The 13,702-nt window shown below is 47.7% G+C and overlaps 1 protein-coding gene across 1 annotated transcript in view; it reads right to left on the reverse strand.

Moving 5' to 3' along the window:
• Positions 1-615: 615 nt before the first annotated feature.
• LOC120017731 (transmembrane protein 150A-like) overlaps positions 616-13,702 on the reverse strand; it is a 60,456-nt gene continuing 47,369 nt past the window's right edge. The window contains exons 6-8 of the mRNA XM_038960685.1: positions 13,050-13,177; positions 5,053-5,230; positions 616-4,338 (exon numbers count right to left, since the gene is read on the reverse strand). Of these exons, the coding sequence (XP_038816613.1) occupies positions 4,094-4,338; positions 5,053-5,230; positions 13,050-13,177 (551 nt within the window). The 3' untranslated portion in view covers positions 616-4,093. The remainder of the gene's footprint in view (positions 4,339-5,052; positions 5,231-13,049; positions 13,178-13,702) is intronic.

Genomic DNA, 13,702 nt, shown 5'->3' on the forward strand with positions numbered 1-13,702 from the left:
GGAAGGGAAGCGCTACTAAGGTACACAATAGTACATTTGGTAGACAGAAGGTGCTCTTTGGTAAAAGGGGTAAATTGGTCATCAAAAAGAAAGGAGGACCAAGGCACTCTTCATATAATTAATTAAAATGCCTTTATTGGTCTTTTGAACATGCTATACCAATAAAGGCATTTTAATTAATTATATGAAGAGTGCCTTGGTCCTCCTTTCTTTTTAATATATTATATATGGAACTTTGATAACTTATTTGTATAATTTCCAAGACATGTATTTTATTCCATTGACATAATTAGGTAGGCGAGCTGACAAGGTAAAAATCTGTTGTTCTGCCCGAGCAAGGCAGTTAACCCACTGTTCACCGGGCGCCGAAGATGTGGATGTTGATTATGGCAGCCCCCCGCACCTCTCTGTTTCAGAGCGGTTAGGTTAAATGCCAAAGACACATTTCAGTTGAAGGCATTCAGTTGTATAACTGACTAGATTTACTCCTTTCCCTAGCAATGAATTGTTCATAGAAAGGTGATGAGAGGGTGAGTAAAATAAACTAAAGATGTTAATAAGATATTACTTTATTGATCCCCAGAGGAGGAAATGTGTAAGAGATGGGGGGGGGGGGGGACAAGAACACTGAATGATGAAATACAGGTTAATTTATTTTACAGTTTTATTGTAGAACAATTTAAGGCAATTATACATCTTCCTTCTCTCATTATAATAAACACTTAACCTGGAACATCTCTTTCTTTGGTTTCGTCAAAATAAAAAGGCACATACATGTTCTCTAGGCACTATTTTAATTTGGATATCTGTAGGTAGGTAAGACCTTAATGAACATACCAATGAGGACAACAGCTAGATAGAGGAATGTTCTCTACTCTGTGTGAGTACACGTGTACCAACTTAGAGCCTTAGAGAGACCTTTGGATGTAAAAATAAAACGCAACCAAACTTTAGCGATTATCCATCAACCGTATTGATGTCTGAATGAAGCACTTATAAACACCACTGCTATTTCTACAGTATAGTGTTGACCTTCTTTGATAAAGCATAGAACCAGCTCCATATGTAAATATATGGTTCTGTATAGAACATAGAACCAATGGAACCATGGCGTGACCAATCAGGTCAGATACGGGCAGAGCCAATGGCACTACAATATTGAAAAGTAAAATCAACCCACTGGTCAAAACAAGTTCCCTAAAACACAATATACTTTAAAAAGTGAAGTTTTGTTTAGAATCACTGATTGCAGCCAGCTGGTGATGTAACAGATTCCTGAGAGGCAAAAGTTTGAAGGTAGATCAGTAAACAGAGAAACAGAACATTGACAAGGGTCATATTCATTAAGACATGTAACGGAAAATGTTTTATAATGTTCCAAAATTTGAATTTTTCATTGGACAGGTAGTCCAGTTAGTCCCTCCCTGTTTCAGCCAGTTTATTTCCGTTTGGTGACTAATGACCACGATGCTCAGCGTAGACATTAACCCTGGCCCAATCCTAACCATTAAAGAGGAAATATGCTAAACTGACCTTGGATAAGTATCTAGGTGAAAACATCATCCTACTTCTTGAAGCTCTCTCATATGATTTGATAACCTTTGGCAGAGTAAGTCAATACTTGGTAAGTGAGATTTATTAAGACAGTTTCAAGAAAATAGCATTTAAAGGCCACTTGAAAACCGAGATTCAATTAATCAGAATTCAATTCATTTTCTGGCACTAATATCCCCCATACAGATAGATGATGAACTTCATGTTGGGGATTGGTTGGCATAGCATTCAGTCAGAATACACAGGCCTTATACTCATCCAACAGTTGAAAAGGCCACTTTGAACCAGTTGATAGCAATAGAAGAGCATGGTGGTCCCGTGTGGCTCAGTTGGTAGAGCATGGTACTTGCAACGCCAGGGTTGTTGGTTCGATTCCCACGGGGTACCAGTACGAATGAAAATGTATGCACACGCTCTGGATAAGAGCATCTTCTAAATGACGTAAATGTAAAAGAGCTCTGTGCAGTAATCTGTCTACACTAAAAGGCGCTAATGGACCACTTTCTCCCTCCAAACACCAGTTTACTATTAGATTAACTTCATCAGTAAGTGACAAACTCTCTCAGAATCACTTTCAAGCTGTTGTGATGAATGTAAAACTATAGGTTCTACATTTCGTTCTGCAATCCACCACCGCTAGGGTGGCAGGTAGCCTGCGCTTAGAGCATTGGGCCAGTAACCGAAAGGTTGCTAGTTCAAATACCGAGCCAACATGGTGAAAAATATTTTGATCTGCCCTTGAGCAAGGCACTTAACCCTAATTGCTCCAGGGTCGCCGTTGATAATGGCTGTGACCCCACTCTCCACGGGTGTCTCAGCCAGAGTTGGGATATGCACCAAAAAAATATTTTTATAATAAATCACATGCGTATTAACACATACTTGTACATGTATGAAATAGGACAAATATAAGCACCACCAATTTATTATTCATTATCATAGCTAATGTGGCAGCTTTGAAACAGTGGAGACAGATTTGCATAATAAGATCTCTTAGCACAAGCTCTGAAATGCAGGAGGATAGTTTGGCACAGTGTAGTTCCAGGCAGGAGAATGGATACGGATGGTTTTCTACATTCTATGGAAGAACAGCAGCAAGTAGAAGCTCCATCCCGTTCCCTTTTGTCCCTATGCCAGGATAAGCTAAAGGAACAGAAAGCCAAAGCCAAGAAGATAACCCGGGTGTAGGACTGTTCTGTAGTTTCAGCGTTCAACAATACATTGTACCCTTGCAAAACAACTGACAAGTTGACTGAGACGGTAACACGCCGTCAGGGACGGTAACAAGCTGTCTGAAGCAGAAACAGATTGACACCCAGGCTGACAAATAGAAAAAAGGGAGCTCTGAAATAGAGAAGGCGTGTCCACTCATTGTTTCTTTGACTATAAATAGATTCTCTATTTTTCAGATTTTCTGTGATTTAATTCGATCAGCCCAGGCACAGCTCTGGCTTGTATTAGCTGGTTTACAGTTGGATTCTTCCAGTCCTCTTCTCCCCTCCCAACATCCATAAGTTTAGGTTGAACTTTACAGTCAACATTTATAAAATACAAATGTTTTGGACATTACATATAAAATACTATTGGAGGTTTGGCTTCCCATATACTCAAGTTTATCTAATAACCATGAGGGAAAAAAATGATATTTGTAGTCTGCATTACAATGTCCAGCTTTATAAGGCATGTTTACATAGCTTCAGTAGAAAAATAAGGTCATTCTGGCAGCCAGATATTCCCAGGTTTAAACCCGGGTTTCAATGACCAAGATACTGTTAATCAGAAAAGCATCCATGTCATGAACACATTCGTTTTAGCTAGTCTTTCACTACATGTGAGGAGAGTCAACTTAACCATTTTAAATATTCCAAATATTCCATTTGGCATATTGGGACCTATGTGAGACCCGGGTGTCATGGTATTGTTATTGTGCGTTTTAAAGAACAAATGACGGCAGCTTTTTGCCTTGTTTGGACTCTAGCACTGGGGGTCTGCTGTCTGCTCACTAAACAGTCTCTGAAAATAAAGAGATTTCATGTGCAAATCTAACATTACACAGGCCTAGCTCTCCCACACAGGCAGTATCTCTCTTTTCTCTAATGCATTCCTCTAGTTTTCCATCAGCCTCTCTTTCTCATGATATAGCCTCCCGCTCTCTCTCTGGCCGTCTGGTGGCCTGCCCTCCTCTCTTAACCTGCGTCCAGACAACAGTGACATCAGACAGCAGCAGGGAAAACTTCCTGTAAAGCACCACTCCTCCTTTGGCTGGAAAAAGGGGGAATGAAAGAAATGGAAAAGAGGATTTGGTTCCTTTAGTGACGTGCAAACACAAGCATTGTCTTTTGAGGCTGGGACAGGGGAACAGTACCAACTCCCATCTGCCCCATAGTGTCTACTCCACTCCCCCGGGCTTACGTGGCATTGGCATAGTCCACTTCACACCCTGCAATGGTGGTGTTTTGGCAATGGATACTCAGAAGTCCCTCCACCTCCCCCAGATTGATAATGGTACAGGCAAGCTCTCTGGCTTCTCTCCCAGGGACTACAGCATTGACATGGACTCAGGGGGGTGTGGAATGGGACCTCCTAGGGACTCCACTTTGTGGCATCTCCTGTTGGGCCCCAGGGCTCCCCCTCTGGCTAGCACCATCACAGTATCTCCTGTGACACCGGTGAACTCGAAGGCGAAGGTTCCGTAGAAGAGCATGATGATGATGCAGAATACCCACTCAAAGATGGCCGACGCGTGCTGCAGGACGAAGCTCTCCTGGATAAAGAACACGCCAGCTAGAGGCAAGAAGGTCAAGGAGCAGCTCTAACAGAGTTACAGACAGTGACAGAGACTAACCCACCTAGAGGCAGGGAGGTCAAGGAGCACAACTAACAGACAGACAGACTGACTGACATGAGAAGAGGATGTCCAAGTCCCAAAACAAACCCTAGCCCGGGCCCTATGCACTAGTGGAGAGCTGTAGGGAGTGGATGTATCCTATATTGGACTACAGCAGCAACATTCCTATCCACCTTCAACTCCCTATTTCATACCCTCTCTCCCCCCCACTCTCCAGCTCCTCCACCCCCCCACTCTCCAGCCCCCCCCCCCCACTCTCCAGCTCCTCCACCTCCCTCCCCACTCTCCAGCTCCTCCACCCCCCTCCCCACTCTCCAACTCCTCCACCCCCCTCCCCAACTCCTCCACCCCCCTCCCCACTCTCCAACTCCTCCACCCCCCTCCCCAACTCCTCCACCCCCCTCCCCACTCTCCAGCTCCTCTACCCCCCCATCCTTCGCTTCTCTCCCACATTCCAACACCCCCCTCCATCTTCCCTCTGGTTGTGATAAGTAGTATGAGCCTTGACTTAACACCTCATCTCCTGTTTCTGTAGCGTGAGACAGCTTGATGTACCTGTACCCCCCCCCCGGACAGGACGCTAGTCTATCGCAGGGCCTTGGTTGTGAAGATAACACAGATCTTATTGAGTCTTTTGCAGTAAAGGATACTAAGCACCAGGGTGATGAAGGCCAGTAGTGTCATGCCCAGTCGTAGGTGAGCCAGGCTGTATTCTCCCTGAGTCTTGGCCAGCCTGTAGGTTAGAGCCGACTGAAGACACACAAACAGCATACCGGTGGGGAACGCTACCCCTGCACCCACATAATGGAGGATCTTAGCATTGTCCACCTGGGAGGGAGGGAGCGAGCGAGAGGGAAGGTAGAATGAGAGAGATGCATTTATTAGCATAGGCTTGATTTTCATTGTCTCAATGGGCATTGAACAAGGCACATACTGAATACACTGAAGACGTCACATTGAAACACATGATGGCATATGATGCTAGACAAAAGCTCCCTCTGTTCCAGCCTCTAGTGCTGCTGTGGCTCAATTTGGCCAGAAGGGGGCAGCAGCAGTCAGTCATTGAAACTACTGAGTCAGGTAACTCAGTGACCCTGCTGTGTTGTCAATGGAGCCACCTGTTACTTTTATTCTTTCTTTAGACAAAAAAAGATACTTTAGAGACAGGGAGAGAGAGAGGGGGAGCGAGCGAGCGAGCGAGGGGGAGCGAGCGAGAGAGCGAGGGGGAGCGAGCGAGCGAGAGAGCGAGGGGGAGCGAGCGAGAGAGAGAGGGGGAGCGAGCGAGCGAGGGGGAGCGAGCGAGCGAGGGGAGCGAGCAGAGAGGGGGAGCGAGCAGAGAGGGGGAGCGAGCAGAGAGGGGGAGCGAGCAGAGAGGGGGAGCGAGCAGAGAGGGGGAGCGAGCAGAGAGGGGGAGCGAGCAGAGAGAGAGGGGGAGCGAGCGAGAGAGAGAGCGAGCGAGCGAGCGAGAGAGGGGGAGAGAGAGAGAGGGGGAGAGAGAGAGAGGGGGAGCGAGCGAGAGGGGGAGCGAGCGAGCGAGCGAGCGAGGGGGAGCGAGCGAGCGAGAGAGAGAGAGGGGGAGCGAGCGAGCGAGAGAGAGAGGGGGAGCGAGCGAGAGAGAGAGGGGGAGCGAGCGAGCGAGCGAGAGAGAGAGGGGGAGCGAGCGAGAGAGAGAGAGAGGGGGAGCGAGCGAGAGAGAGAGAGAGAGGGGGAGCGAGCGAGAGAGAGAGAGAGGGGGAGCGAGCGAGAGAGAGAGGGGGAGCGAGCAAAAGAGAGAGAGAGAGGGGGAGCGAGCAAAAGAGAGAGAGAGAGGGGGAGCGAGCAAAAGAGAGAGAGAGAGGGGGAGCGAGCGGTGGAGCGAGAGAGAGAGAGGGGGAGCGAGCGGGGGAGCGAGAGAGAGAGGGGGGAGCGAGCGGGGGGAGCGAGAGAGAGAGCGAGAGAGGGGGGGAGCGAGCGAGCGAGGGGGGGAGCGAGCGAGCGGGGGAGCGAGCGAGCGAGAGAGAGGGGGAGCGAGCGAGCGAGCGAGAGGGGGAGCGAGCGAGCGAGAGAGAGGGGGAGCGAGCGAGCGAGAGAGAGGGGGAGCGAGCGAGCGAGCGAGAGGGGGAGCGAGCGAGCGAGAGAGAGGGGGAGCGAGCGAGCGAGCGAGAGGGGGAGCGAGCGAGCGAGCGAGAGGGGGAGCGAGCGAGCGAGCGAGAGGGGGAGCGAGCGAGCGAGCGAGCGAGCGAGAGGGGGAGCGAGCGAGCGAGCGAGCGAGAGGGGGAGCGAGCGAGCGAGCGAGAGAGAGGGGGAGCGAGCGAGAGAGAGAGGGGGAGCGAGCGAGCGAGAGAGAGAGGGGGAGCGAGCGAGCGAGAGAGAGAGGGGGAGCGAGCGAGCGAGAGAGAGAGGGGGAGCGAGCGAGCGAGAGAGAGAGGGGGAGCGAGCGAGCGAGAGAGAGAGGGGGAGCGAGCGAGCGAGAGAGAGAGGGGGAGCGAGCGAGCGAGAGAGAGAGGGGGAGCGAGCGAGCGAGAGAGAGAGGGGGAGCGAGCGAGAGAGAGAGGGGGAGCGAGCGAGAGAGAGAGGGGAGCGAGCGAGAGAGAGAGGGGAGCGAGCGAGAGAGGGGGAGCGAGCGAGCGAGAGAGAGAGGGGGAGCGAGCGAGCGAGAGAGAGAGGGGGAGCGAGCGAGCGAGAGAGAGAGGGGGAGCGAGCGAGCGAGAGAGAGAGGGGGAGCGAGCGAGCGAGAGAGAGAGGGGGAGCGAGCGAGCGAGAGAGAGAGGGGGAGCGAGCGAGCCAGAGAGGGGGAGCGAGCGAGCGAGAGAGGGGGAGCGAGCGAGAGAGAGAGGGGGAGCGAGCGAGCGAGAGAGAGAGGGGGAGCGAGCGAGCGAGAGAGAGAGAGGGGGAGCGAGAGAGAGGGGGAGCGAGAGAGAGGGGGAGCGAGAGAGAGGGGGAGCGAGAGAGAGGGGGAGCGAGCGAGAGAGAGGGGGAGCGAGCGAGAGAGAGGGGGAGTGAGCGAGAGAGGCCTCAGTGGCACCAGACAGACCGATGGAACCTGATAACAGAACACACACTCAAAGCAGCTTTAAACAATGCAGGGTACTGACCAGACCAAGGGGACCGACAGAATAAATGTCTGTTTGTGTCAAGTCACCTTTAGCAATTGGTAGTTCTCCCAGAACTACTACAATCCATATGAAAATGACAAGTTAGGCTAGCTATTATTAACTAAGACAAGGGTCTAATTTATCAGACCAAAGGCTTCGGTTACAGTAACAGCTTTCCGTTGCCCTCACTAACTCAGTATGAAATGACAGTAGGTTTTCTAGGCTCTTCCTTAAAGACCAAATTAATTACATTTCTCTCTATGGCTCTTCCTATAAAATCAAAGACAAAACAGCCAGAGATGACAGCTACAGTATATAATTACTGTTGACATACAGATAAAGACAGCTTGCAGTGCAGTAACACCTCTCCCTCCTCTCATCGTTAGCAGTGTCCGTTAGGTAAATCCTATTGCTTCTGGTCCAACACTTTCCTATTTAGCTGTCACACACTAGAGCGCACACAGACACGAGTAGAGTTGAGGAAAGGAAAGTACAGTCTTTCTGCAAGTCTTTCCAATGTAAACCCCTTCAGCTAGCCATATGTTCTAATGCTGCCCGCCCAGCCAAAGTCTGCAGTTGACTTTGGCAGGCAGTAAATGCTAGGACGTCATCAATCTACCTGTTGGAGGCAGGGTGAAGAGGCTGTGTAACACACTGACATTAAAGTAATTTAGCAGACGCTCTTATCCAGAGTGACTTACAGGAGCAATTAGGGTTAAGTGCCAGGATGATGCAGAACGTATAAAAAAAGAGGGGGTTTTAATAGTGAGAGAGCAAATAATAGGCTTAGAAAGGATCAGGTAGGAAGGATCATTCAGAACAGGGAGAACTGGAATGGTGAAATAGGTGTAAAGAGAGATGTCTGTGGCCCAGAGAACCTTCCAGTTGTCTCTAGGAGAGAGAAGCAGACTGACTACCAGTCATGCCTTTCCCACCTCCCTCCGCCCGCCTGCCTCATCCCCTCCTTTCCTGCTTTCCTGTGGTCTCTCTCCCGGCCAGCGCCCACAGAGAGAACACCCAAAGAAGTGTACTATTCATATCCACCCCTGGTGTGTGTGTGTGTGTCTCTGGGGCCATCTATTTCAGGTCCTCTCCTGTCTAAAAGGATCCGAGTCAAAGAGTCCTGCCCTGCATAACACAACATGATGTCCTAAAAGTGTTATTATAGCCTAGTACTTTTAGTGTTTGTGTTGCTTCTGATGCTCTCTGTGAGGCTTTCATCTTAGTACTGTTTGTGCTACTGTTCCATCTGCAAACACTGCCTATTGTATTTTCACTGCTTCAAATTGGTCTACTAATGTGAGTGTTAAATATGCTATGTCTATGTATTTATGTAGCTATACATGTATAATATATATATATATATATATATATATATATATATTTGCATTGCTTTGTGCAGCAAATTTTTTGAATTAAGTAAGTTTAATAGAATTAAATGTCATCCAACACTACTGCGGTGGGGACTGGCTCTGATTGGTGATTGAGTACAGAAAGTTCCAGAGACTGGCTCTGATTGGGTACAGATGCGGTCTGTGACACGTGTGCACACAGTCTGCTCCTGGCTGTAACAAACACACATGCGTGCCGTGATGACTCACTTAAACCCACCCCCCCGTAAAATTTCCCCCCAGTTTTTCACAACGCTCTGCTGGCAGACAGACCCCAGAGGATAGGAAGGTTAGAGGGAGAAAGGGAGGGAAGTGAGTCACTGATGCTACTCCCTGCTCTTACCACAGATCGAACAATGAGGCAGATATTTCACTGGATGTATAAATATGAAGCATGCGCTTGGCGTTGTCACTCACTACCAAATATGGTAGTGAGAGGAAGCCCACTGGCAGGCAGTGGGAGAAGATGGAACTAGATGGATTTTGGCCGACATTCTGCAAATCTTCTTATCGATGAAACATTTGATCTCAATAGCGTTTTCTGTTCCCAAAACTATAATCTGTTATGAACAGAGTAGACAAATGTTATATATATTTTTTAATTGCGTTGTTTAGAAGGAGTGCAAAGTCAAATTGATTTATTGCACACGGCCATGTCACAGAATAGGCGTTCCCTAACGGAAATATAAAGATGTACGTTAGAACAGGCCAATAGGATCTTGCTAGCTCATGCTTGGCTCTGCCCACCTCCTTGCTTGGCTCTGCCCACCTCCTTGCTTGGCTCTGCCCACCTCCTTGCTTGGCTCTGCCCACCTCCTTGCTTGGCTCTGCCCACCTCCTTGCTTGGCTCTGCCCACCTCCTTGCTTGGCTCTGCCCACCTCCTTGCTTGGCTCTGCCCACCTCCTTGCTTGGCTCTGCCCACCTCCTTGCTTGGCTCTGCCCACCTCCTTGCTTGGCTCTGCCCACCTCCTTGCTTGGCTCTGCCCACCTCCTTGCTTGGCTCTGCCCACTATGACATCTGTTCCCATAGGAAACGACAGGCTGTGGTGTTTCTTGCTTTAGTGATAAAAATCTTTGCTCTTACTTTCGCTTTGACACACACACACACACACAGAGGCTAATGGTGTCCGCATGCTTCCCATCTGAAGCAGTTATATTATCGTTTCGGTCTTCTGCAAAGGTTTTTTTCGGCAGTTTGCGCACACAAAAAATCTTCCTGAAGCAATCCGAACTTCAGTCTCCGAAGTCTATGCCCTTTCTTTGGTGATTGGTCAACAGTAGGGATTCTTCAATGAAGTGTCTCTTGTTGAATGACAAACAACTCGTTTTCATGCACATTGTTTTATTTAGAAAAACTGCACCAAACATCTTAGATTTAAAATTGCGCGACTAAGATCTCCTCTACAAAAAACGTAAAAATGAATGACAACTCAAGAAATCTTAGATTAATTCTGACTATTTTGAGTTAGTGCAAACTGGCTACGGCGTCTCAAAATGGACAAACAGTACTATTGCCGCTATTTTCTTGTTTTTCAAGCAAAGATCTTCTAAGGGAGTATGCGAGCACACTCGTTTGGTTTGCCTAGCCGTAGGCGCCAGCCGAACTGAAGCATGCTGACGCCTTTAACTCATCTCTGTCATAGCCCACACTTACCCACAGTTGGCACGATGTATGAGCCACCGGACAGGCTTACTCTGTAACCAAGGGACTGTGTTAAACTGTTATACTGGCCTCTAAGAGGTGTGGTTCAGATGAGGCTGGTGGGAGAAGCTATAGGAGGACGGCCTAATGTAATGACTGGAATGGAAGAAATGGAACGGAGTCAAACATGTGGTTTCCATATGTTAGATGTGTTTCATACCGGACCAACTACTACAATGAGCCTGTCCTCCTATAGCTCCTCACACCAGCCTCCTCTGGTGGGGTTAGAGGTGCGAGGCTAAGTGAGAGGCCCTATCAAAAGCTTCAGCAGAGTAAAAGGGTGATGTTAGGGGCCCTAATACTGAAGAGTTTCACATCCATCTTACTGGTTCGTGCACCTTGCCCCTCTTCTTGCAACATTTTATCAATAAACACTTATCTGACAAGATTCTTTATGCATGGCATCATCAGTTATTTTGTCTGTTCAATGATGACTAAAAATGCATTCTGGTTTCTGCAGCTGCTAAGAAAACCATTCAACTAAAACACCATCAGAAGAATCCATTCCCTGAGAAAAGAAAATATGTTGTCCAGAAGGTAGCCTCACTGTTAAGAGCGTTGGGCCAGTAACGTAAGGTAATTGATTCAAATCCCAAGCAGACTAGGTGAAAAATCTTTCCTTGAGCATGGGTTATCCTGCCCTGGGGCTCTAAGTTGTCAGGCTTAAAATCCTCAGTGCTTTCCTGAGATATTAGTCACTAAACATGGAGTTTCACATTCATCTTCACACAACCATGTCTAACAACCTCCCCTGTCAGGAAGCTCTCACATTAACACCCTGAGTCATATCAAGACATGGCATGACGACTAATTGTTAGTTAGGGATTTGAAGGTTTTTCTTTGATAAGATAAATGCTTCAGTTTGTTTGACATTTGGGATGCTTCTCATTAATTCTCCTTCCTCCCGGGCCCCGAGTGGCACAGAGGTCTAAGGCACTGCATCTCAGTGCAAGAGGCGTCACTACAGTTCCTGGTTCGAATCCAGGCTGTATCACATCCGGCCGTGATTGGGAGTCCCATAGGGCGGCACACAATTGGCTCAGCATCGTCTGGGTTTGGCCGGGGTAGGCCGTCATCGTAAATAAGAATTTGTTCTTAACAGACTTGCCTAGTTAAATAAAGGTTAAATAAAAACTGTATTCCTCCTGTCGTTCCTTTGTAAGTGCTTTTATTTAATTATTTTATTGTGTGAAACACTGTTACTTGTACTGAAAAGCACTATACAAATAAGGTTATTATTAATTATCTAAAAACATTCAGCACCATCTGTAATATCCCTCTTAGTGTATTTAGTGGGTGTTCATTTCAAGGAAGGACAGAAAGCTCAGAGACGTACAGTAAATACCCATGGAAGTAACAACGTCCTCTATTTTTAATGAGTCACCAGAGTTGGTAGAGGGAAGACCTCTGCAAAAAACATTAAATGAATTACAGATTTCTTGAGTTACCTTAGATTAATTCGGACTATTTTGAGGACGTATATACTGGCTACGGTGTCTCAAGTGGGACAAACAGTACTATTGCCGCTTTTTTCTAGTTTTTTTTCTTTTAAGGGAGTATGCGAGTAACAGACGTTCACGTCGCCTAGTAGAGTTCTGCAAGGAGCAAACCGAATCTAGTATGCAGACGCCTTAAGGAGAATCAAGGGAATAGTGAAGGTGTCAGCTTTACACGTCTCCTCTCCAGTTTTGTTATGAAGAGTCCATGTCTGGCATTCAGGGTAGAAACATCCTGTACACACACACACCACACACACACACACCACTTCCTTCCACAAACACACCGCCCAGAGCCCTGAACGACCAGAGAGTAAGCAGTAGATTTGAAACTTTATTCTATTGTTTTTAATCCTGGTGGAGGATTCCTGAAGTCAGGAGGGAAAAAGCGAGTAGGTAAATCCTCGGTCTACGAATCACCGTTCTCTGAAATACCTGGGAATTTTATGAATGTTTGCTGAATTTTACAAGCCTAGTAGAGAGTAGGGATAGACAGAGATATTAGGATAAACGGAGAGAGGGAAAGAGGGAGGAAGTCATTCAGACATAACGGATTACAGGCAAAGGCCTACTGTACTGAATGTTAAGGAACCCACCCCCCTTCCTCCACTAGTCTCTACGGCAACCCTCCTATAGTACCCCAAATTGATGCCAAGTCGCTCGCACGGTGCCAAAGTTCCAAATATTTAAACTTGCAGAAACTATGTCCTGAACAACTAAACAACCACAGGGCAGGAATTAAGGTGGGACGCCTCACTAACTACCCTAATAGTGTGTGTGTCTGTGTGTTCCCATATGTGAGTGGTCCATAACTACAACATGAAGCAGGTCTGGAATGCAGAGGCACCAGCAGAGGAAGGAGAGGAGAGGTGGAGAGGGAAGAGAGGTGGAGAGAATAGAAAAGGGTTGGGGCAGCAGAGGAGAGGAGAGGTAGGGACAGATGAAGAGTGTGAAACAGTTGTTGTGTTGCTGAACGCACGTACCTGGAAGTTGCCAATCATGATGAGTCCTGCAGCACAGATCCAGCCGGTGGTTAGGCCCGCTGTGTTCAACACACAGTTCTGATACTTCTCTATCACATGGGCATAACGTAGGAATACTATCACCATCACTGTAGAGAGAGAGCGAGAGAGTTTTTTCAATGGTTTCCAGGAAATTCACGAGGTGACAATACTAGGGAAGGGAGGGGGAAGAATAGGGAAGAAAGGGTGAAGGAGAGACCAGAGGAGTTACACTAGTGAAATAGAGAGAGAAAAGGAAAGGGGTACAGACCGAGGGGTCATTGCTAATGGGTTTGGACTGGTTGTACTGTCACTAATGCCGACATGCTACACTGGTCTCTGTGTGGGCTTCATTGTACCTGCCTAATTGAAGATAGCTGTGAGGGAAGGAAGTGGAGTGAGAGGAAGGGGAGAGAGTGAGAGGGAGAGACGACAAGAGTGGGAAGGAGGAAAGGGAGCGTGGGATGGAGAGAGGGAGGTGGGTAGAGAACTAGGAGCCCCTTGTGTCGTGACCTCAAGCTGAGATGCCCGGGTCATGTTCACGAGGGCACGCAACAGAATTTAAAAAATATATATATTTTGCAACAGAAAACTATGTTTTTTTCTAATTGCACAAGTCCACATAAAAAAGACTG

Source organism: Salvelinus namaycush, chromosome 22 (assembly GCF_016432855.1).
Source record: "Salvelinus namaycush isolate Seneca chromosome 22, SaNama_1.0, whole genome shotgun sequence".
In the NCBI taxonomy this organism is placed as follows: Eukaryota; Metazoa; Chordata; class Actinopteri; order Salmoniformes; family Salmonidae; genus Salvelinus; species Salvelinus namaycush.